Source organism: Macrobrachium rosenbergii, chromosome 21 (genome assembly GCF_040412425.1).
Source record: "Macrobrachium rosenbergii isolate ZJJX-2024 chromosome 21, ASM4041242v1, whole genome shotgun sequence".
Lineage (NCBI taxonomy): Eukaryota > Metazoa > Arthropoda > Malacostraca > Decapoda > Palaemonidae > Macrobrachium > Macrobrachium rosenbergii.
In genome coordinates this window covers 60,326,773-60,348,891 of record NC_089761.1, presented here as the reverse complement: position 1 = coordinate 60,348,891, position 22,119 = coordinate 60,326,773, and the positions used below count along the sequence as shown (strand labels likewise).

At 41.6% G+C, this 22,119-nt stretch overlaps 1 protein-coding gene across 1 annotated transcript in view; it reads left to right on the top strand.

Annotated features, from left to right (window-relative positions):
• The window catches only part of LOC136850227 (allantoicase-like), a 46,755-nt gene that overhangs the window by 12,111 nt on the left and 12,525 nt on the right, over positions 1 to 22,119 (top strand). Inside the window, exons 2-6 of the mRNA XM_067123866.1 lie at positions 2,216 to 2,278; positions 17,292 to 17,406; positions 19,218 to 19,319; positions 19,491 to 19,579; positions 21,320 to 21,511. Coding sequence (XP_066979967.1) covers positions 2,216 to 2,278; positions 17,292 to 17,406; positions 19,218 to 19,319; positions 19,491 to 19,579; positions 21,320 to 21,511 — 561 coding nt within the window. The remainder of the gene's footprint in view (positions 1 to 2,215; positions 2,279 to 17,291; positions 17,407 to 19,217; positions 19,320 to 19,490; positions 19,580 to 21,319; positions 21,512 to 22,119) is intronic.

The following is a 22,119-nucleotide window of genomic DNA, read 5'->3' as shown; positions in this document are numbered from 1 at the left end:
AGGGGTGCTTCCGCGTGCTGGAGTGGAACACCAAAGCATTCCGGCTGGCCATGCATGGGAAGGACGACTGGGTGTCTGTTGACCATCTCAAGCCCACCCTGTTGGAGGAAGTCATCGACGATACCATGCAGCACCCTCTGCAGGGACCGTCGCCCCAGCAGCGAGCCCAACCCAAAAGAAAGTAGCGTGGCCACCCCCGGGAAGCACCCAGACAGTGCCACAGCCAGCCGCTCCCACTCACACTGCACCCCTAGCTGACTTCACGGAGCCGCGGCACTCTCCAGCGGCCCAGCAGATACTTAGTTTGATCAGACGCTACCCACGTCTTGGGGGGTATTGTAAAGTCCCCGCTCAACGGGTTTTCTATGGTGAACCTCCCGTTTTCTACGGTGCCTTTCCTACAAGCCTGGGTCACGCTAAACAGCCACATTTTTATCTATGTAAATACGTATCTATTACTGATTTATGTATGCCTGTTTACTTTGTGCATGTGCAGAGTATTATTGTGTCAATTCTTGTAATTTAACTTTTCATGTTATTTGTATTTACCTGTCCTGTGTCACATTAAGAACAATTGACCTCGGGTCACCTGTATCCTATTGTATGCCTTTGTACGACGTCCGCATGCCGCTTTATAAGCAGCCTGCTTTCCCAATAAACCAGCGGTACATGTCCACCTGCTCATTATTTCGCACCTCTTATAGTTCCAACATTTCTTTCAAGATTCTTTACAGCATTCCCTCCAATTTGTGCATTTCAAATTCCTTTATTCTGTCCCAGGTTTCTACTTAGCATATCGTTATTTCGAGGGCCATGTTTCCTCCATTTCCATATTTCATAATCTGATGGGCTATGAATTCCATTTTTTCTTTCTTTGTCTTCGGGTTTATGGTCACCTTCCTCAGTGTACCATTCCTCCGGATATTTTTACTCTGTTACTCTTTGTGTTGTACCATATCCTGCTCTGCGTTTCACTTGTTTCTCCTTTTCTGTCTTATTTCCCATAACTCCAAAGACTATTACGCTCTCGCCATGTAGGCTATGCATTATCTTCTTCCAGTTTTCTCCCAGAAGATCCTCTGGCCCATGGTCTCATGGACGAGACGTCTTTTTATTTTTAAGTTACGGCATTTGCTTAGTACTCTTGGATTTCGCTTATTCCAAATCACAGAATGTGGTAGAAAAGACGTCTAGTTCCTTTTTTCTTTGTTTGCTCCTTCATATCTATACTGTAGCATATTGGCTCCACTGATATTTATTCATTTACACACACATAAATCACATGTCACTTTGATTATAATCAAATATATATATATATATATATATATATATATATATATATATATATAATCAGAAAGCTACAAACGTCCTTTAATATCAATTCGCTCTACCTCGGAAATAATATATTTTCATATATGTTACCGAAGGGGAATTTTTAGTTGATAATAAGTCCACCGTCCCGTGGGCGGTGGACTTATTATCAACTAAAAATTCCCCTTCGGTAACATATATGAAAATATATTATTTCGAGGTAGAGCGAATTGATATTAAAGGACGTTTGTAGCTTTCTGATTGTATATGAATCACGGTGATGTGATAAATAGTCATATATATATATATATATATATATATATATATATATATATATATATATATATATATATATATATATATAAGAACAAAGTTACAGCCACCAAGGAAAAGTGAAACAACGAGGTGCTAAGTACTTTCGTCTTATTACCAAGACATGTTCACAGTTGCTGTTACCAAGTCTGTCTTGGTAACGAGACGAAAGCACTTAGCATCTCCAGTGTTTCACTTCTCCTTCGCGGCTGTAACTTTGTTCGTATAATCATCACGTTTTTATCTTTTTCGTGATTTAAAATCAAACACACACATACGTATATATATATATATATATATATATATATATATATATATATATATATATATATATATATATATATATATATATATATATATATATATATATATATATATATATATATATATATATATATATATATATATATATATATTCCGAAGTATTTAATTTCATGTTCAGTGAACACAACCCCTTTTAAGAGGTAGACTGGTTATGCTTAGACCTAATAATATGTAAAATAAAATTCTTGGGCGTATCTCAGACATTTGAAAGCCTCAGTTTCGAACCTTACAAGTATTTTGAATTTCCGTCCCCTTTTCTTTATTTCAGTTGGGAGGAAAAGTCTTGTTCGCCACCGACGACTGGTTTGCCGTAGCAGAAAACATCTTGAAGGTAAGAATGAATTTCTTATTGAGCAGCTTCAGCTTTCAGGGAGACCAGCTTCTTGCGAGTTGCTTCCATTTGTATTTACAAATCATTGACTAAACATTTACATAACAGCAAACAATGAATAAACAGCAAAAATGTTACAAACAACGATGTCAAACAGATAAAAAGCAAATCAAATAAAAAACAACCAAAAAATATGTTCAAATGACCAAACACAACAGTAGACCACTCGCCGACGGTTACATAATTGTCAGCGTTGTGGCCACTACAGCTGGCTATAAAAGCTGGTCTGCTTTAGGCGCTGTTCACACACGGTGAATACAAAGTCAGTGTCAGAGCGTGAGGATGTACACAAACACACCACCGAGCGGTTTTGTTATCCGCGCGGTCTGAGTTTCCCTGCATGGCAACCGCGCGATTAGAGATACACGTGTTTAGTGGAGCCTGTTCATGAGGACCGGGGGGATTTGCCTGCGCCACAGTCACACGTTAAAATGAAGACTAAGCAAGACCACCGAGAGACAACGCCTGTTCGATGTATTGTGACGTAAGCAACGGTAGTCCGAGTCGCTAGCACTGACTACGTTCCCAGACGAAAGAAATGTAAACAAAACGTCACCAAAATAGAAAATTTGTTGCTTGCCAGTTATAGTAATTAGTTAATTTGCTTTTTTTTTTCGTCCACACTAACTTGTGTACACCAGATAATAACTCGAAACACAGGTTAAGAGATTAATATAAAATACTGAAACAAAAGAATTTATTTACAGTTTATAATATAGCAGAGATATAGTATACACCGAAGTACAAACACGTCTATCATTGTATTAAAAATTTTTTATACATAGTGTTAACGTCAGATTACAAGACGGAAGTGCATTGGTTTACTCTACTATATGTGAATGAAATACCTTAATTACTGTCTTTTACATACAGCTATTATTTGGTAGTTGAAGTTTCTAGTTTTCTCTTTTTATTCTATTTTATTTGGTAGTTGAAGTTTCTAGCTTTCTCTTTTTATTCTATTATTTTTACATACAGCTATTATTCGGTAGTTGAAGTTTTTAACTCTCTCCTTTTATTCAACTTTTTGTTAACTACAATATAGTTATTTTCTTGGGAACAATAATTATTCAATAAAATGTTAGAAACCAATCCTATTAATTTTGCTATTTTTTCTGTACAGTGACCTTCATTAATTATTGGAGCAGCACATTTATTATTTAACCTTTGACCTTTATATGGAGATTTTACATTCATTATTGTCCATCAAATGTAATGTAAAAAAAAAAAAATTACACAATCTGCAACTTCTGAATAAAAAGAGAGACAGTGATTTTTTCCAAGGGTTAGTAAAGCTCGAATGAGATACTCATTGAATATTTGTAAAGCTAAATGAACACTTTGTTTCTCAAAGGTGGGTGAGAAGAACGCTTTTCATGGCAGTTAATAATAATGTTTCAAGAGTAAACCATCTTCTATCTCATGAAGTTTTTACAGAGCTGAATGGTGTATAATGAATTTCATTTTCTAAAATATGATTTCCATCAAAGGAGAACAGTGGGAACTTCATTGTTTTATTTGTATCTTTCTGGCCAAGCCAATTATTACTGGTACATCTCAACAAGTGTAATGAATTTTCGCCTTTATAGTCAAAATATGGTTTCAAGTGAGTTTCATCCACCGTCAGTACTGTGAGAGTGGTGAGAAATAATGAGCAGGAAGACAAGTACTGCTGGTTTATTGATGTTGTTGTTTCAGATTTAGCTGGCCTTGTGCCAGCACGGGCTCTTGCTCCTAGAGCAGCCCGTAATAGTTTATTGATGAAGTGAGCCGCTTATAAAGCGGGATGCGGACGTTTTTGTACTTCGTAGAGACCGCAGGCACAAAGATTTACAGGTGACCTGAGGTCAAACTAATTCTCTCCAAAAACAGGACAGGTTCATACAGAAAACATGGTGATCAATAATGTCTGACGCATAACATAAATACTTCGTTACATGTACATAAAGCATGATCATTTGGAAAGACAGTAAATATACCATTTACAATTATGGTGATAAACGAATGTTCTGGTCGACCCTAGGTCGATGTGAAGGCACCGCAGAAAACGGGATGTTCACTATAGAGAACGTGTTGAGCGGGGACTTTACAATACTCCCCCCCCCAAGACGGAGGCAACGTCTGATCAAAGTAGGTATCTGCTGGGGTGATGAAGGGGGCCTCGCTTCCTCGATGTCAACTGGAGAGGGTGGTTAGGGCCCCACACTAAGGACTTTGGACGTACCCTTCAGGACCTCCGTCAGGGGGGCCATGGTGTGAGCAGTCCCCAAGATAAATCTTCTGTAGTGGTTGACCATCCCGAGGAATTCTTGTATGGCCCTGATGGGCGGATGCCCTGGGGGATATCTCGTGGCCCAGGAATTCCACCTTCTCGATGCCAAAGGTGCACCTGTCGAACCTGACGACGAGGCCACTTTCCTGCAGGCGCTGCAGTACCTTCTGGATGTGTCGCAGGTGTTCCTCCCAGGATCTGGAAAAGATTAGGATATCATCGACATAGCAGACGACGAAGTCCAGGTCCCCCAAGATGCTGTCCATCAACCTCTGGAAGGTCGCGCCCTCGTTCCTCAGGCTGAAGGTGGAGAAGGCGAAGACGTAGGACCTGAAGGGCGTGATGATGGCGGTTTTGGGGATGTCCTCCGGCGCTACTGGTACCTGAAAATAAAACTTTAAAAGATCCATTTTTTAGAATATTTTGGCCCCGTGGAAAGAGGCCGTCAGGTCCTGCATGTTTGGCTGGGGATGGTGGTCGGGCTCTGTTGCAAGGTTCAGCCACCTGTAGCCGCTGCAGGGCCAGGTGCCGTCCACTTTCTGCGCCATGTGAAGGGGGGAGGCCCACGGGCTGGGAGCCTTCCTGTATATGCCCATCCTCTCCATCTCAGCGAAGGCCTTTTTGGCCTCCTGGAGACACTGCAGGGGAAGCAGTCGAAACTTTGCATGCGTCAGGGGTTCCTTCGTCTTGATGTAGTGGTATAACCCGTTTTTGGCAGGAGCCCTGGGCATCTGGCGGAGCTTGGGTTTGAAGACCTCCGGGAACTCCTTCAGGAGGGAACCATACTGGTGGGGCGTGACGGAACAGATGGCGGGCTCCTTGGGGTCCGGCGACAAGGGCAGGGACTGGCAGGACTTGGTGTCCAGCAGGCGTTTGCAGCCGACGTCGGCTGCCAGTCTGAAGTGGGCGAGGAAGTCCATCCCTAGGAGTGGGGTCCTGACGTCTGCAATGATGAATTCCCAGCTGTACCTCCGGCCAAGGATGGAGATCGACAGGAGCTTGGTGCCGTAGGAGAGGATGGGGGACCCGTTTGCAGCCGTCAGGGAGGCAGTCGGGTTTGGCGGGCATCTACGGTCCTCTCTGGAAGGCGGAAACACTGAACGCATGGCTCCAGTGTCAACCAACATCATCCTGCCAGAGATGGTGTTGCGGACGTAAAAACCTAATGGTAAGGGGCCACTGGGTGTTTCTGCTGCTGCTGCTATGGCGGCCTGTGGGGTTGGCCGCTGCCTCCTCCGTTTTTTGAAGGGAAGAAAGGGTAGGGGGCTTTGCATCTCCTGGCAGCTCTCCGGAACCTCCGGTGGTAATAGCAAAGCCCTGGCCCCTCCCTCGTCTGCTGGTGGGACGGCCTTTTCTGTTTGACGGCGTTGACGGGCTCCATGGTTGGGGCCTCCAGCAGGAGGCAGTTGGCGGAGTGTGCGGGCATGGTCGCCCGCTTGCCCACCTTTGTGGAATCCGTCAGCTGCTGTGCCACCCTGATCAGATCCTCGACCAGCAGGGTATATGCGTCCAAGGGCGGCAGCTTTATGGCGAGGGCGGATTTAGTCTGTTCCACTGGGATTGGCAGCGCGGGTAGCGGCGTGGAGGAGTGCGTGATTCTTGGCACGGGAGAGGGCACGGGTGGGACATGTGCGAGGTAGATGTTCGCGGTTAACTGTAAGTGGGAGGGAATGTCTGCGTCCATACTCACTATTGCCCTCTTAATTAGAGTGGGATACTCGCGTCAGTATGCACTTGGGAGCGCTCCATGTGGGTCCGCTAATTACACTGGTGATTTGCCGACGAGAGTCAGCACGCCTGAACGCTGGTTACAGCGCCGTGTTTAGTCTGTTAGGGGCGTGGGGTAGTTCATGGAGCCAAGACTAGGTCTCCGTCTGAGTCCGCTAATGGCTCCAGGAACCACTCTGGGGTCACCACTTTAAGAGGTGCAAAATAATGAGCAGGAGGAAAGGTACTGCTACTTTATTCAGAATGCAGGCTGCTTATAAAGCACCGTGTGGACGTCACACAGAGGAATACAATAGAATTTCGGTGACCTGAGCAATTACTCTCGGCAATAATTACAGTGGATAAATACAAGTAATGTAAAAAGCGAGTTGACAAGGATTGACATAACAACATTCTAACGCATGTGCAAAAGAAGCAGATACAAATAAATTAGTAATAGATACAAATTTATATAGGAAAAATATGGCTGATTCTGCTTGACCCGATCCTATAGGAGCAGTATTGAAGAAAATGGGTTGTTCATCATAGAAAACTTGCTCAGTGGGGACTTTACATATATGCCATCAATATATATATATATATATATATATATATATATATATATATATATATATATATATATATATGTGTGTGTGTGTGTGTGTGTGTGTGTGTGTGTATTTAAATAAATCAGTGAACTCCAGTAAAGGAATGACCAGCTGCAGAAGGAAATTGATAATAAAGAGGCTTCGGTTGAAGAACACCAAAAAACAAAGGATGAGATGGAACATTCAATTGACCTGTTGAAAGAGGAACTGGAAAGGGCCGAGGAACAAAACAGAGCCCAAACTGAGATGGTATCCCAAATTCTCAAAGAGAAGGAAGAGTTGAAAGGAAATACCAAAGAGATGTACGAGGCTCAAATTAATGATCTGGTGCGAGGCGGAAGGTACAATGCTCTAGTCAGTGAGGCAGAGCCCTGACTTCAAGAATAAGATTAATATAATTAAGAATGATCTGACTAGAGCTCTACACCTTTTCACCCTCAAATGAAAAAAATTTAACTTCATTTTAAAAAGTTGACTTCCATATTAAAAAATTTAACTTCAAATGAAAAACGTAGACTTTCATATTAAAAAATTGAACTTCAAATGAAAAATGTAGACTTTCATATTAAAAAATTGAACTTCAAATGAAAAATGTAAATTTTTCATAATGAAAAATTGAGCTTCAAAAGAAAAATGTAGACTTTCATATTAGAAAATTGAACTTCAAATGAAAAATGTAAATTTTTCATAATAAAAAATTGAACTTCAAAGGAAAAATGTAGACTTTCATATTAAAAAACTGAACTTAAAATGAAAAGTGTAGACTTTCATATTGAAAAAATTGAACTTCATATTACAAATGTTGACTTTCATATTAAAGAAACTGAACTTCAAATTCTTGATTCTAGAAGACTTCACGTTCTTAATTCTCGAGAATGTCAAATTCTCGATTCTCGAGAATTTCAAAATTCTCGAATCTCGAGAGTTGCAAATTCTCGATTCTCGAAAATTCTAAAATTCTCGAATCTATTGAATTGCAAATTCTAGATTCCTGAGAATTTCGAATTCTCGATTCTTGAGAATTTCAAATTCTCGAGAACCTAGAATTTGCATTTCTCGAGAATTGATAATTTTAAAATTCTCGAGATTCGAGAATTTGAAATTTTCAAGAATCGAGAATTTGATAATAACAAGATCGAGAATTTTCAATCCTCGACAATCGAGAATTTTCAATTCTCGAGAATCGAGATTTTCAATTCTCGAGAATCGAGAATTTTCAATTCTCGAGAATCGAGAATTTACAGTTCTCGAGAATCAGGAATAGGCAATCTCGGGAATCGAGAATTTGCAATTCTCGAGATTCGAGAATTTAGAAATTCACGAAAATCGATAATTTTCAATTTTCGAGATTTGAGAATTTAAAATTCTCGAGATTCGAGAATTTGAAATTCTCGATATTCGAGAAATTTGACTTTCTCGAGAATCGAAAATTTGAAATTCTCGAGAATCGGGAATTAGAAATTCTCGAGAATCGAGAAGTAGAAATTCTCGAGACTCAAGAATATGCAATTCTCAGTAGATAATCTAGAATTTGTCATTCTCAAGATTCGAAAATTTTTAAATTCCCGAAATTCGAGAATTTGAAATTCTCAAGAATCGAGAATTTGATATTATCGAGAATTTTCACTTCTCGAGATTCGAGAATTTGAAATTCTCTAGACTCGAGAATTTTCAATTCTCGAGAATCAAGAATGAATTGAGAATTTTGAAATTTTCGAGAATTTGAAATTCTCGAGATTTGAGAATTTGAAATTCTCGAGATTCGAGAATTTGAAATTCTATATATTCGAGAAATTTTACTTTCTCGATAATCGAGAATTTGTAGTTCTTGAGATTTAAGAATTCTGAAATTCTCTGGAATCGCGAATTTGTAATTCTCGAGATTTGAGAATTTTAAATTCTCTGGAAATGAGAATTTTCAAATTCTCTGGAACTGAGAATTTGCAATTCTCGAGATTCAAGAATTTTTAAATTCTCGCTACCCACATTCAGATTGTATTACATTTTCAAATTAAATTTCATTTGTTGTATATTGAATGTCAATGTGTTCAATTTGAAATACAGCTTTTTTAAATAGAGTGCCCAAATTTTTAATTTGAATATAACTTCAACTTTTTTAATATACAAGTCAACTTTTTTAATATGAAAGTCAACTTTTTTCATTTCAGGTTCAATTTCTTTAATATAAAAGTCAACATTTTTAATATGAAGTTCAATTTTTTTAATATGAAAGTCAACTTTTCTAAAACGATGTTCAATCTTTTTAATTTGAGGGTGTAAAGGTGTAGAAGGGAATAGGACACCAAAGGAAGAGAAGGACTCTCTTCCTAGGAGACAAAAAGCTGAGAGCAAACTTATCACCATTTTACCTCCATCCAAAGAGGCACCCCAAGGGAATGTGGAAGGAAGCCAAAAGCCCCAAAAGGATTCTCCTCCAAGGAAACGAAGAACTGAGTGCAAACTTATCACCTTCGACCTGGACTCCAAGCAGCCTCATATGCACAGCACCATTTTACTTCCATGCAGAGGCACCCCAGGGGAATGTGGAAGGAAGCCAAAAGCCCCAAAAGGATTCTTCTCCAAGGAAACGAAAAACTGAGTGCAAACTTATCACCTTCGACCTGGACTCCAAGCAGCCTCATATGCACAACACCATTTTACTTCCATGCAAAGAGGCACCCCAGGGGAATGTGGAAGGAAGCCAAAAGCCCCAAAAGGATTCTCCTCCAAGGAAACGAAGAACTGAGTGCAAACTTATCACCTTCGACCTGAGGACTCCAAGCAGCCTCATATGCACAGCACCATTTTACTTCCATGCAGAGGCACCCCAGGGAATGTGGAAAGGCACCCCAGGAAAAGGAAGCCAAAAAAAGGATTCTCCTCCAAGGAAACGAAAAACTGAGTGCAAACTTATCACCTTCGACCTGGACTCCAAGCAGCCTCAGATGCACAAGAACCATTTTACTTCCATGCAGAGGCACCCCAGGGGAATGTGGAAGGAAGCCAAAAGCCCCAAAAGGATTCTTCTCCAAGGAAACGAAAAACTGAGTGCTAACTTATCACCTTCGACCTGGACTCCAAGCAGCCTCAGATGCACAAGAACCATTTTACTTCCATGCAGAGGCACCCCAGGGGAATGTGGAAGGAAGCCAAAAGCCCCAAAAGGATTCTTCTCCAAGGAAACAAAAACTGAGTGCTAACTTATCACCTTCGACCTGGACTCCAAGCAGCCTCAGATGCACAAGAACCATTTTACTTCCATGCAGAGGCACCCCAGGGAATGAATGGAAGGAAGCCAAAAGCCCAAAAGGATTCTCCTCCAAGGAAACGAAAAACTGAGTGCAAACTTATCACCTTCGACCTGGACTCCAAGCAGCCTCAGATGCACAAGAACCATTTACTTCCATGCAGAGGCACCCCAGGGGGAATGTGGAAGCCAAAAGCCAAAAAGCCCCAGGGAAAAGGATTCTTCTCCAAGGAAACGAAAACTGAGTGCAAACTTATCACCTTCGACCTGGACTCCAAGCAGCCTCAGATGCACAAGAACCATTTACTTCCATGCAGAGGCACCCCAGGGAATGTGGAAGGAAGCCAAAAGCCCCCCAAAAGAAAACTGAGTGCAAATTCTTTCTCAATGCACAAAACGAAAAACTGAGTGCAAACTTATCACCTTCGACCTGGACTCCAAGCAGCCTCATATGCACAGCACCATTTTACTTCCATGCAGAGGCACCCCAGGGGAATGTGGAAGGAAGCCAAAAGCCCCAAAAGGATTCTCCTCCAAGGAAACGCAAAAACTGAGTGCAAACTTATCACCTTCGACCTGGACTCCAAGCAGCCTCAGATGCACAAGAACCATTTTACTTCCATGCAAAAGAGGCACCCCAGGGGGAATGTGGAAGGAAGCCAAAAGCCCCAAAAGGATTCTTCTCCAAGGAAACGAAAACTGAGTGCTAACTTATCACCTTCGACCTGGACTCCAAGCAGCCTCAGATGCACAACAACCATTTTACTTCCATGCAGAGGCACCCCAGGGGAATGTGGAAGGAAGCCAAAAGCCCCAAAAGGATTCTTCTCCAAGGAAACGAAAAACTGAGTGCTAACTTATCACCTTCGACCTGGACTCCAAGCAGCCTCAGATGCACAAGAACCATTTTACTTCCATGCAGAGGCACCCCAGGGGAATGTGGAAGGAAGCCAAAAGCCCCAAAAGGATTCTTCTCCAAGGAAACGAAAAACTGAGTGCAAACTTATCACCTTCGACCTGGACTCCAAGCAGCCTCAGATGCACAAGAACCATTTTACTTCCATGCAGAGGCACCCCAGGGAATGTGGAAGGAAGCCAAAAGCCCCAAAGGAATTCTCCTCAAAAGCCCCAAAATTCTCCTCCGAACGAAAAACTGAGTGCAAACTTATCACCTTCGACCTGGACTCCAAGCAGCCTCAGATGCACAAGAACCATTTATTTCCATGCACAGGCACCCCAGGGAATGTGGAAGGAAAAATGGATTCCCCGAAAAAGGATTCTCCTCCAAGGAAACGAAAAACTGAGTGCAAACAGGGAATGTATCACCTTCGACCTGGACTCCAAGCAGCCTCAGATGCACAAGAACCATTTACTTCCATGCAGAGGCACCCCAGGGAATGTGGAAGGAAGCCAAAAGCCCCAAAAGGATTCTTCTTCTCCAAGGAAACGAAAACTGAGGCACCCCAGGGCAAACTTATCACCTTCGACCTGGACACCCAAGCCAAAAGCCCCAAATGGATTCTCCTCAAGGACGAAAACTGAGTGCAAACTTATCACTCGACCTATGCAGCCTCATGCACCATTTTACTTCCATGCAGAGGCACCCCAGGGGAATGTGGAAGGAAGCCAAAAAAATTTTACTTCCCCAGGCACCCCAAAGGATTCTTTCTCCAAGGAAACGAAAAACTGAGTGCAAACTTATCACCTTCGACCTGGACTCCAAGCAGCCTCAGATGCACAACACCATTTTACTTCCATGCAAAGAGGCACCCCAGGGGAATGTGGAAGGAAGCCAAAAGCCCCAAAAGGATTCTTCTCCAAGGAAACGAAAAACTGAGTGCAAACTTATCACCTTCGACCTGGACTCCAAGCAGCCTCATATGCACAACACCATTTTACTTCCATGCAAAGGCACCCCAGGGGAATGTGGGAATGTGGGAGGAAGCCAAAAGCCCCAGTTAAAAGGATTCTTCTCCCAAGGAAACGAAAAACTGAGTGCAAACTTATCACCTTCGACCTGGACTCCAAGCAGCCTCAGATGCACAACACCATTTTACTTCCATGCAAAGAGGCACCCCAGGGGAATGTGGAAGGAAGCCAAAAGCCCCAAAAGGATTCTTCCAAGCCCCAAAACGAAAAAAACTGAGTGCAAACTTATCACCTTCGACCTGGACTCCAAGCAGCCTCATATGCACAGCACCATTTTACTTCCATGCAGAGGCAAGCCCCAAAGAGGCACCCCAGGGGAATGGGAATGTGGAAGGAAGCCAAAAGCCCAAAAAAGGATTCTCCTCCAAGGAAACGAAAAACTGAGTGCAAACTTATCACCTTCGACCTGGACTCCAAGCAGCCTCAGATGCACAAGAACCATTTTACTTCCATGCAAAGAGGCACCCCAGGGGAATGTGGAAGGAAGCCAAAACCCCCAAAAGGATTCTTCTCCAAGGAAACGAAAAACTGAGTGCTAACTTATCACCTTCGACCTGGACTCCAAGCAGCCTCAGATGCACAACAACCATTTTACTTCCATGCAGAGGCACCCCAGGGGAATGTGGAAGGAGGCAAAAAAGCCCAAAAGGATTCTCCTCCAAGGAAACGAAAAACTGAGTGCAAACTTATCACCTTCGACCTGGACTCAAGCAGCCTCAGATGCACAAGAACCATTTTATTCCATGCAAAGAGGCACCCCCCAAAAGAGGGAATGTGGAAGGAAGCCAAAAGCCTTAAAAAGGATTCTCCAGGAAAAACAGTGCAAACTTATCACCTTCGACCTGGACTCCAAGCAGCCTCAGATGCACAACACCATTTTACTTCCATGCAAAGAGGCACCCCAGGGGAATGTGGAAGGAAGCCAAAAGCCCCAAAAGGATTCTCCTCCAAGGAAACGAAAAACTGAGTGCAAACTTATCACCTTCGACCTGGACTCCAAGCAGCCTCAGATGCACAAGAACCATTTTACTTCCATGCAAAGAGGCACCCCAGGGGAATGTGGAAGGAAGCCAAAAGCCCCAAAAGGATTCTCCTCCAAGGAAACGAAAAACTGAGTGCAAACTTATCACCTTCGACCTGGACTCCAAGCAGCCTCAGATGCACAACACCATTTTACTTCCATGCAAAGAGGCACCCCAGGGGAATGTGGAAGGAAGCCAAAAGCCCCAAAGAGGCACCCCAGGGGAATGTGGAAGGAAGCCAAAAGCCCCAAAAGGATTCTCCTCCAAGGAAACGAAAAACTGAGTGCAAACTTATCACCTTCGACCTGGACTCCAAGCAGCCTCAGATGCACAACACCATTTTACTTCCATGCATGCAGAGGCACTTATCCTTCGACCTGGACTCCAAGCAGCCTCAGATGGGAATGTGGAACTCTAAGCAGCCTCAGATGCACAACACCATTTTACTTCCATGCAAAGCCAGGGAAAAGAAGCCCCCCAAAAGGATTCTCCTCCAAGGCCTCAAATGCACAACACCATTTTACTTCCATGCAAAACTGAGTGCAAAGATTCTCCTCAAGGAAACCTCGACCTGGACTATACAACAACATTTACTTCCATGCAAGAGGCACCCCCAGGAATGTGGAAGGAAGCCAAAAAGCCCCAAAAAGGATTCTCCTCTCAGGAAACGAAAAACTGAGTGACCTGGACTCCAAGCAGCCTCAGATGCACAACACCATTTACTTCCATGCAAAGAGGCACCCCAGGGAATGTGGAAGGAAGCCAAAAGCCCCAAAAGGATTCTCCTCCAAGGAAAAACGCAAAAACTGAGTGCAAAGCCTTATCACCTTCGACCTGGACTCCAAACACCCTCAGATGCAGTTGCACAACACCATTTTACTTCCATGCAAAGAGGCACCCCAGGGGAATGTGGAAGGAAGCCAAAAGCCCCAAAAGGATTCTCAAAAGCCCCAAAGGAAACGAAAAACTGAGTGCAAACTTATCACCTTCGACCTGGACTCCAAGCCTCAAATGCACAACACCATTTTAGCCATCAGACCCCAGGGAATGTGGCCAAAAACCCCAAAAGGAAGCCAAAACCTTCGACCTGGACTCCAAAAGAGGCACCCCAGGGAACAAGCCAAAAGCCCCAAAAAAGGATTCTCCTCCAAGGAAACGAAAACTGAGTGCAAACTTATCACCTTCGACCTGGACTCCAAGCAGCCTCAGATGCACAACACCATTTTACTTCCATGCAAAGAGGCACCCCAGGGGAATGTGGAAGGAAGCCAAAAGCCCCAAAAGGATTCTCCTCCAAGGAAACGAAAAATGTGCAAACTTACTCAGACCTGGACTCCAAAGCCTCAGATGCACAACACCAAACAGGGAATGTGGAAGGAAGCCAAAAAGCCCCCAAAAGGATTCTCCTCAAGGAAACGAAAAACTGAGTGCAAACTTATCACCTTCGACCTGGACTCCAAGCAGCCTCAGATCCACAACACCATTTTACTTCCATGCAAAGAGACACCCCAGGGGAATGTGGAAGGAAGCCAAAAGCCCTGAGCGCAAACTTATACCTTCGACCTGGAAAAGGATTCTCCTCCAAGGAAACGAAAACTGAGTGCAAACTTATCACCTTCGACCTGGACTCCAAGCAGCCTCAGATGCACAGCACCATTTTACTTCCATGCAGAGGCACCCCAGGGGAATGTGGAAGGAAGCCAAAAGCCCCAGGAAACGAAAAAAAGGATTCTCCTCCAAGGAAACGCCCCAAAAAACTGAGCGCAAACTTATCACCTTCGACCTGGACTCCAAGCAGCCTCATATGCACAGCACCATTTTACTTCCATGCAGAGGCACCCCAGGGAATGTGGAACTGAGGCAAAAAGACCCCAAAAAGGATTCAAAGAGGCACCCCAGGGGAATGTGGAAAAGAAAATTCTCCTGAAACGAAAAACTGAGTGCAAACTTATCACCTTCGACCTGGACTCCAAGCAGCCTCAGATGCACAGCACCATTTTACTTCCATGCAGAGGCACCCCAGGGGAATGTGGAAGGAAGCCAAAAGCCCCAAAAGGATTCTCCTCCAAGGAAACGAAAAACTGAGTGCAAACTTATCACCTTCGACCTGGACTCCAAGCAGCCTCATATGCACAGCACCATTTTACTTCCATGCAAAGAGGCAGTGGAAGGCACCCCAGGGAATGTGGAAGGATCACCTTCGAGCCAGCCTCAAATGCCAACAAAGGATTCTCCTCCAGGGGAATGTGGAAAACAAAAAGCCCCAAAAATTCTCCTCAAGGAAACGAAAAACTGAGCGCAAACTTACCTTCGACCTGGACTCCAAGCAGCCCCAGTTGCACAACAACATTGTACTTCCATGCAAAGAGGCACCCCAGGGGAATGTGGAAGGAAGCCAAAAGCCCCAAAAGGATTCTCCTCCAAGGAAACAAAAAGCTAAGCGCAAACTTACCTTCGACCTGGACTCCAAGCAGCCCCAGATGCACAACACCATTGTACTTCCATGCAAAGAGGCACCCCATGGGAATGAGGATGAGAGCCAAAAGCCCCAAAAGGATTCTCCTCCAAGGAAACAAAAAGCTGATCGCAAACTTATCATTTTTAGCCTGGACTCTGATCAGTCTGGTCCAATGCAGCGAAGACTTCATTCTCGATTAGAACTTCCAAGAAAAAGCAAAGATGGCAATTACATATTATTCAGTGGTGAAAAGGTTAAATTCACTTGGCTTAAGAACATGGAAGAAGCGATTATCGAACTGGACGTCTCGCAGAACTTCCACAAGGCCATCAACAGAATTCAGGGAAGGATGGTGGAGAAGATCATCACCAAGAGTGGTGTTGGCCTAATAGGGATGCCAGCAGTGTGGGTATACCAGTTTCGAGCCATAGGCAATCTCTAGCACAGTAAGTTAATGCCTGTGTTCTCAGAACTGGATTTGTGCCCATCTTTTGGGTGCTGGCACAAGCCTGCTTAAGCAATTCGCTATTGTTGTGCCAACCTCAGCAGTGTGGGTATACCAGTTTTTGAGCCATGGGTATACCAGCAGTTTCGAGCCTAGGCACAGTAAGTTAATGCCTTTGTTCTCGGAACTAGATTTGTGCCCACCTTTTGGGTGCTGGCATAAGCCTGCTTAAGCAATTCGGTATTGTCATGTCAACCGTAGCAGTGTGGGTATACCAGTTTCGAGCCATAGGCAACCTCTAGACCTTGACTGAATGAACGGTGCTGGTAACCGCCTAAATGTGCACGATCGCCACTTTTTGCATCCGCGAAGTTGCCGCCGCGGTTTCCGCCTCGTGTGAACCGGGCCTTATCCTGTGCAACTTCATTCCGATAAGGCATCAGCTGGTAACTTGTGACACCGGAAAGTACTGCCTCGGGTAAAAAGTTATTGAATGGATAAAACTGAAGAGTGCACAGTAAGGTAGAGTAGAAGAATATGATAACATTAGGAAGAGAGAAAATTAATTAAGATGCCGAAGTATTTTTTCAGTCAAGAGAGAAGTGCAACAGCCACAAATGAAAGCAGATACGAACACAAAGAAAGTGACATTCTTGAAGTGTGTATCCTCTTCAAAATGAACATGTTCTGGAAGTGGTGAAATACTTCAATTTCCTTTTTGAAATCCGTGGAGATTTAACAAGTACCCTACCAGTTGTTTCTGTCCTTTTGCCTTTGTTATAATCTTTTATTTCTTACAAGTAAGAAACAAACTGACAAGAGGAATTTTCTCTGAGTTAGGCTAGATCGCTGCAAGAAGAGTCGATGGATTAGACAGAACTCAGCAGGAAAGCGCGGGTAAAAAACTACCACAAACTGATTTGTCCTTCCAATTCTCTGGTTAATAACTAAAAACTGAGCAGGGATAGAGATGGAAGAGAATGGAGAGAGTAGAGAATCACACACAAACACACACAACGCGATTAAATGGTATTTAAGAATGGGGAAACGACAGAACGTACAGCAAGATACAAGTTTAATATCGTAAACATGTTTTAAAAGCCAGATGATACTGTAAATTCCGTTTTGGATATCGCATTTGACATCCAAACGACTGGCGACGAATGTTTTTTTTTTATTTTATTTCATTATTGTGATTAATATCATTCCAGCAATAAATATGCCCGGCATATGGTGACGCTTGACAATCTTCTCTTCTGCTTCAGGAAAGTGATGCGGAATGGCGGGAAGGCCTGTTCACAGAGTGTGGGAAATGGATGGACGGATGGGAAACCAGGAGAAAGCGCATACCAGGTCATGACTGGTGTATTATTAAGCTAGGTGAGTCGATCACAGTTTGTGCCTACTTGTCAAGGTTTAATCCTATTTACAAGGGAAGAAAAACTCAGAAGTCTCTAAAAAATCGAAGGCATTTCAACTTCGTATTCTACAGAAATAAATTGTGTAATATAATTTTTAAGCAATTGATATATGTGTAGTGCAAAGATACCTTAGAATAATAATAATAATAATAATAATAATAATAATAATAATAATAATAATAATAATAATAATAATAATAATAATAATAGACTTCTGGAATGGGTCAGTGAGCAGCTGACCTTTATCTGTTTACCATGGTCGCAGTCGACCACCAGCCTTGCCACATCTTCAAGTCCGTTGTAGATCGAGTTTTAAATAAGCAAAATATCCTTGAGGATGTTCTTAGGCTTTTGTGGTGATATCTAAGTTTCGTAGACTATGAAATGTGTTAAAGAACGTTCATTTTTTCTTCAAAGAAAAATCTGGATCTCATTTATTTTCACTCATACACGAATCAACACATTTTATTTGACTATTGACGAAAAAGTCAAGTTAAAAGATTTAAAATTATGTGTGGGAGATTTAAACATTTCTAAACATTGTAAATAATCTCCGGATATTTAAACCTTCCGGAACATTGTAAATATCCTCCTATGCTTGAATGAATATGATAGAAAAAGGTTTATGGTTTCTTAACGACAAGAGAAGTTTATCAAACACCCATCCTTGACCTAAGACAGGCAATCGGAGAAGTAGCGCCGTGTGCCAAGTTTCTCTTGCTATGACTGAAGAGTGATTCAACCTCAACTGTTACTTGTGTTTCAGTTCTTTACGAATTCCTTTTATCTTTACAGTTACGAAACGAATCTTATGATACTATTAATTCCCTCGGTTGTTTTCGATAATAACCATTAGTTACTGTGGAAATCATCCACAATTTAAATTTTTTAAAAGTCTTTTGTTCAATACTGTCTTCAAATAGCTTCGTTTTTCCTATAATATTTCCCATTAGAACGGTACATTTGGCACCATTTGTAAATGGCACTTCTTTTAGAAATTTTATATATATATATATATATATATATATATATATATATATATATATATATATATATATATATATATATATATATAATGTGTGTGTGTGTGTGTGTGTGTCCCGTTCCTGTGACATGACTATCAAATGTCAGTGGTTAAAGATGCATAAAATTGCATATCATTTGGGATCCTTTATACTTATAATGGTTACGGTTCACTGTCCATGTGAATCTCGTTTACTGATGAATTTTTCGCTATATCTACGTCAGATCAGAAAATTGTTAGTTCTATATTGCCTTAGCATGCTGTACTTCAAGGTAAAGATCAAATAAAGAGATGACTAATTAATATTGAACTTAACTGAGATGCAGCTTGAAATATTTACTCTATCTGTCACATTCGCAAGCTCTGTTATTGTAATGTCCCCAAAGACATCCCACAGCTCTTCCTCCCGATATTTTTTACTTCCTTTACACTAAAGCTCTAAACCCGAAAAGGAAGTGAACGCAAAAAGTATCCTTCCAGGTGGACCCTAAACTCACGCTGCTTAGAAGACTGTAACCAACTAAACCAAGTTCTTTTGAGTAGAATGAGTTACGGACTGACATTCTGTTTCCTCTCCACCTAGACTCAGATGCCTGTTCAGTGCCTGAAAAGTACTATGTTATGGAGAATATAAAGAGCGTCAATGTATGAATGAAAATGTTCTCATTATTTTTCTAGAAAAGTCATTATTATTTCGAACCAAAGCAGTGCTCTGTGAAACTCAGCAATATTCCATTGTTTGACAGGTGTGGCGGGGGTGATCGAGGGAATCGACGCAGACACCTCTTATTTTACAGGAAATTTCGTCCCAAGGGTTTCCGTGCAGGCAGCGGTCTTGTCGTCGGAAGGTTTGCATAGTTTACTTTTACTTTCAGTATCAATTAAGGTCGATATATATGTGAACTTTGATTCCAAAAAAAGCTCAATCACGCTGTATAAAAGAAGACCTTTTAATCTTATTACTGAAGTCATTAAATTTTGAGTCGTCGTAGAAACATTAAAACGGGCTTCCTTTTCAGAAGAATCAATTATACCCGAGAGGAGAAGCGAAATGGGGTCAGCTGCTTGTGAAGATGTCATGGCAAAGGTCGAGCAGCTGAAATCTGAGGTTGTTAACTGAATCTTCTCTCTCTGCTCTAGTAACACATACACACGCTCAAAGATATATATGTATATATATATATATATATACACACACACACACACACATATATATATATATATATATATATATATATATATATATATATATATATATAAATACACACACACACACATGTGTGTGTGTGTGTGTGTGTGTGTGTGTATGTGTGTGTGTGTGTGTGTATTCTGCTGAATGCGGATGAAATAAAAAGTTGAAGTTGTTGAGATATATGTACTGTCTGCATTGAATATGGGGCATAAGAGAAATGAAAAATGAAAGAATTGTATAGTCATGTATAAGTGTTAAAAAGGTAGCGTAAGTGAAGGGAAGGATCAGGGTGATTTAAGATAATTTTGCAGATAGCTTAGGAGGACGACAGGAGAGGGGAAAAGCGAGTTTAAATCGGCAAAGTGTTACAAGGAAGACTAAGAGAGTATTAACCCAGTATGTACAGCTATGCTCAGATCTGACGCAACATGATTCTTTTTGTATCGTCCAAAATCTCAGATTTCTATTTCTAATGTCATACAACTGTACTGTAAATGTCGACAATTTTGACAATTCACAGCCAGCACTATTTTCCTTATGGTTATATAAAGACGATCCCTTTTATGCATTGGTATAATTCGTAATCTGTGTGATTTGAACAGTTTTTTTTTTTTTAACATTGTTTAGCTCAAAGCACGGCGTGATAAGGGTATCGGTGCCGTCAATGACAGCACGCTTAAATTAACATGCTCCTCGGGCTGGTCAACGTAACTACCTCTGCAGCGTTATAACAATAGACCTAACAAGCTCAACAGTCATACCATTTTCAAAATAGGAAAATGAATTACAATAAATTTTTTTTAATGTTGAAATTTTAGGCTGTGTTCAAGCTGCCTGTATGTTGCAAAATGAATTATAGGCCTAAAAAATAATCTAAGCCTTCTGAGATGTAATCTCTGTTACTAAAGAATTTATTTGTAGAGATTACCTGTTCTTTGAGGAATAAGTGATGATGATTTTAGTAAGGACACCAAGGCCGAAACCCGGAACAGCATTTTACAAAACTTTATTGGGGCATGTTTCGAGCAGTACTCTCACTCGTTATCAACCTGCAAAATTAAAATGACGACATTATAGTTCTTATAATAAAATTCAAAATAATACAGCAAAATTACTATAAAAATTATAAGAATACGTTTAAAAGATGGCTAGTCAAAATATATAAATGAATAAAATAAAATAAAGCAAAATACAAAAATTTAAGTCACAAAAACGGAAGGTACAAAGGCACAACAAACACACTAATCAATATACAATCCAGTAAAACACAGACTAAAAACACAAAAGTGAGGTTACAGCCACATTTCTAGCCAAAGAAGGTATTATCTTGATGGAGTATAGAACTTCTAAAATGTCGAGGTCTCAGCAAACTGAGCAGTGGTTAAAACAGAAAAATCATAGATATGTACAGGGTGACCAGTCTCCTCTCTGTGTTCTCTAATTGCCGTTAAACAGAAAAAATTCTTTGGTAGCTAAAACTAAAAGTTCCTTTAACTGTGTATGTTTGTGTGCATGCTACATCGCTCAAATAATTGAATTGTTACCTGATTTCAAAATTGATTATAGGCTACTGTTTCTTTTGCAGATTAAACTAAGGTATATATTATCAACACAATAATTCATTTAAAGACTCAGATAAAGGCTCTGGCCTTTCAGGCGTGGGAGTTCATCATCCCCATGACAGAGGCGAGACCTGGGTACCGAGACACCTGCCATACCTATATTCCGACAACGAGCAGGAAAAGGTGGACCCACATCCGACTGAACGTCTACCCCGACGGAGGCATCGCTAGGCTTCGAGTTTTTGGCTCAGCCACTCCGGACTGGAGCCACATCAGTCCTAAGCAGGTATGGAGTTGCATGTCATTCTGGCTCGGATACTCTAAACTGCAGCCAGATTAGACCTATCGAGATTACCCAGTACGGGGTACCTGTCTTTTATAATTCGTACTGAAGCTAAATGAGCTGTGGTTAAAGGCTCTCATTTGTGTCAGAATGTCGACTTACAGACAGTCCTAAGCAAAAAACAGTATACCTAACTGTATCTACGACTGGGAGTGGGGTCTGGCTAATTACAGAAAAAAAAAAATGATTTCGACATTATGGGTTTTCACATTGTCATGCAAGTAACCCGAGTTCGAGTCCCCCGCTATCTTAAGGGGTTTGGTGCAAACATAAAGACAGTTATTAAACTCAAATAGCTTGATAGTTTGTTGCTCGATATTATATGCAGGGTTCTTAATAAACATGCCTTCAACAACACAACAAGTCCTAAGAAATAAGTGTAAGATATTAAAACTTTGAAGATCATAACTGAGGAGGCTTCTTTACACGGATATGTTTACCATCGTTCCCCACAAGCAACTGCGAAGATTCTGTCGTTTGTCCAAATTTTCCTCAATTCTTTTTCGGTCTTGTATTCCCGGCACAGTCAGTCAGGTTGCAAGGTTCCCCAT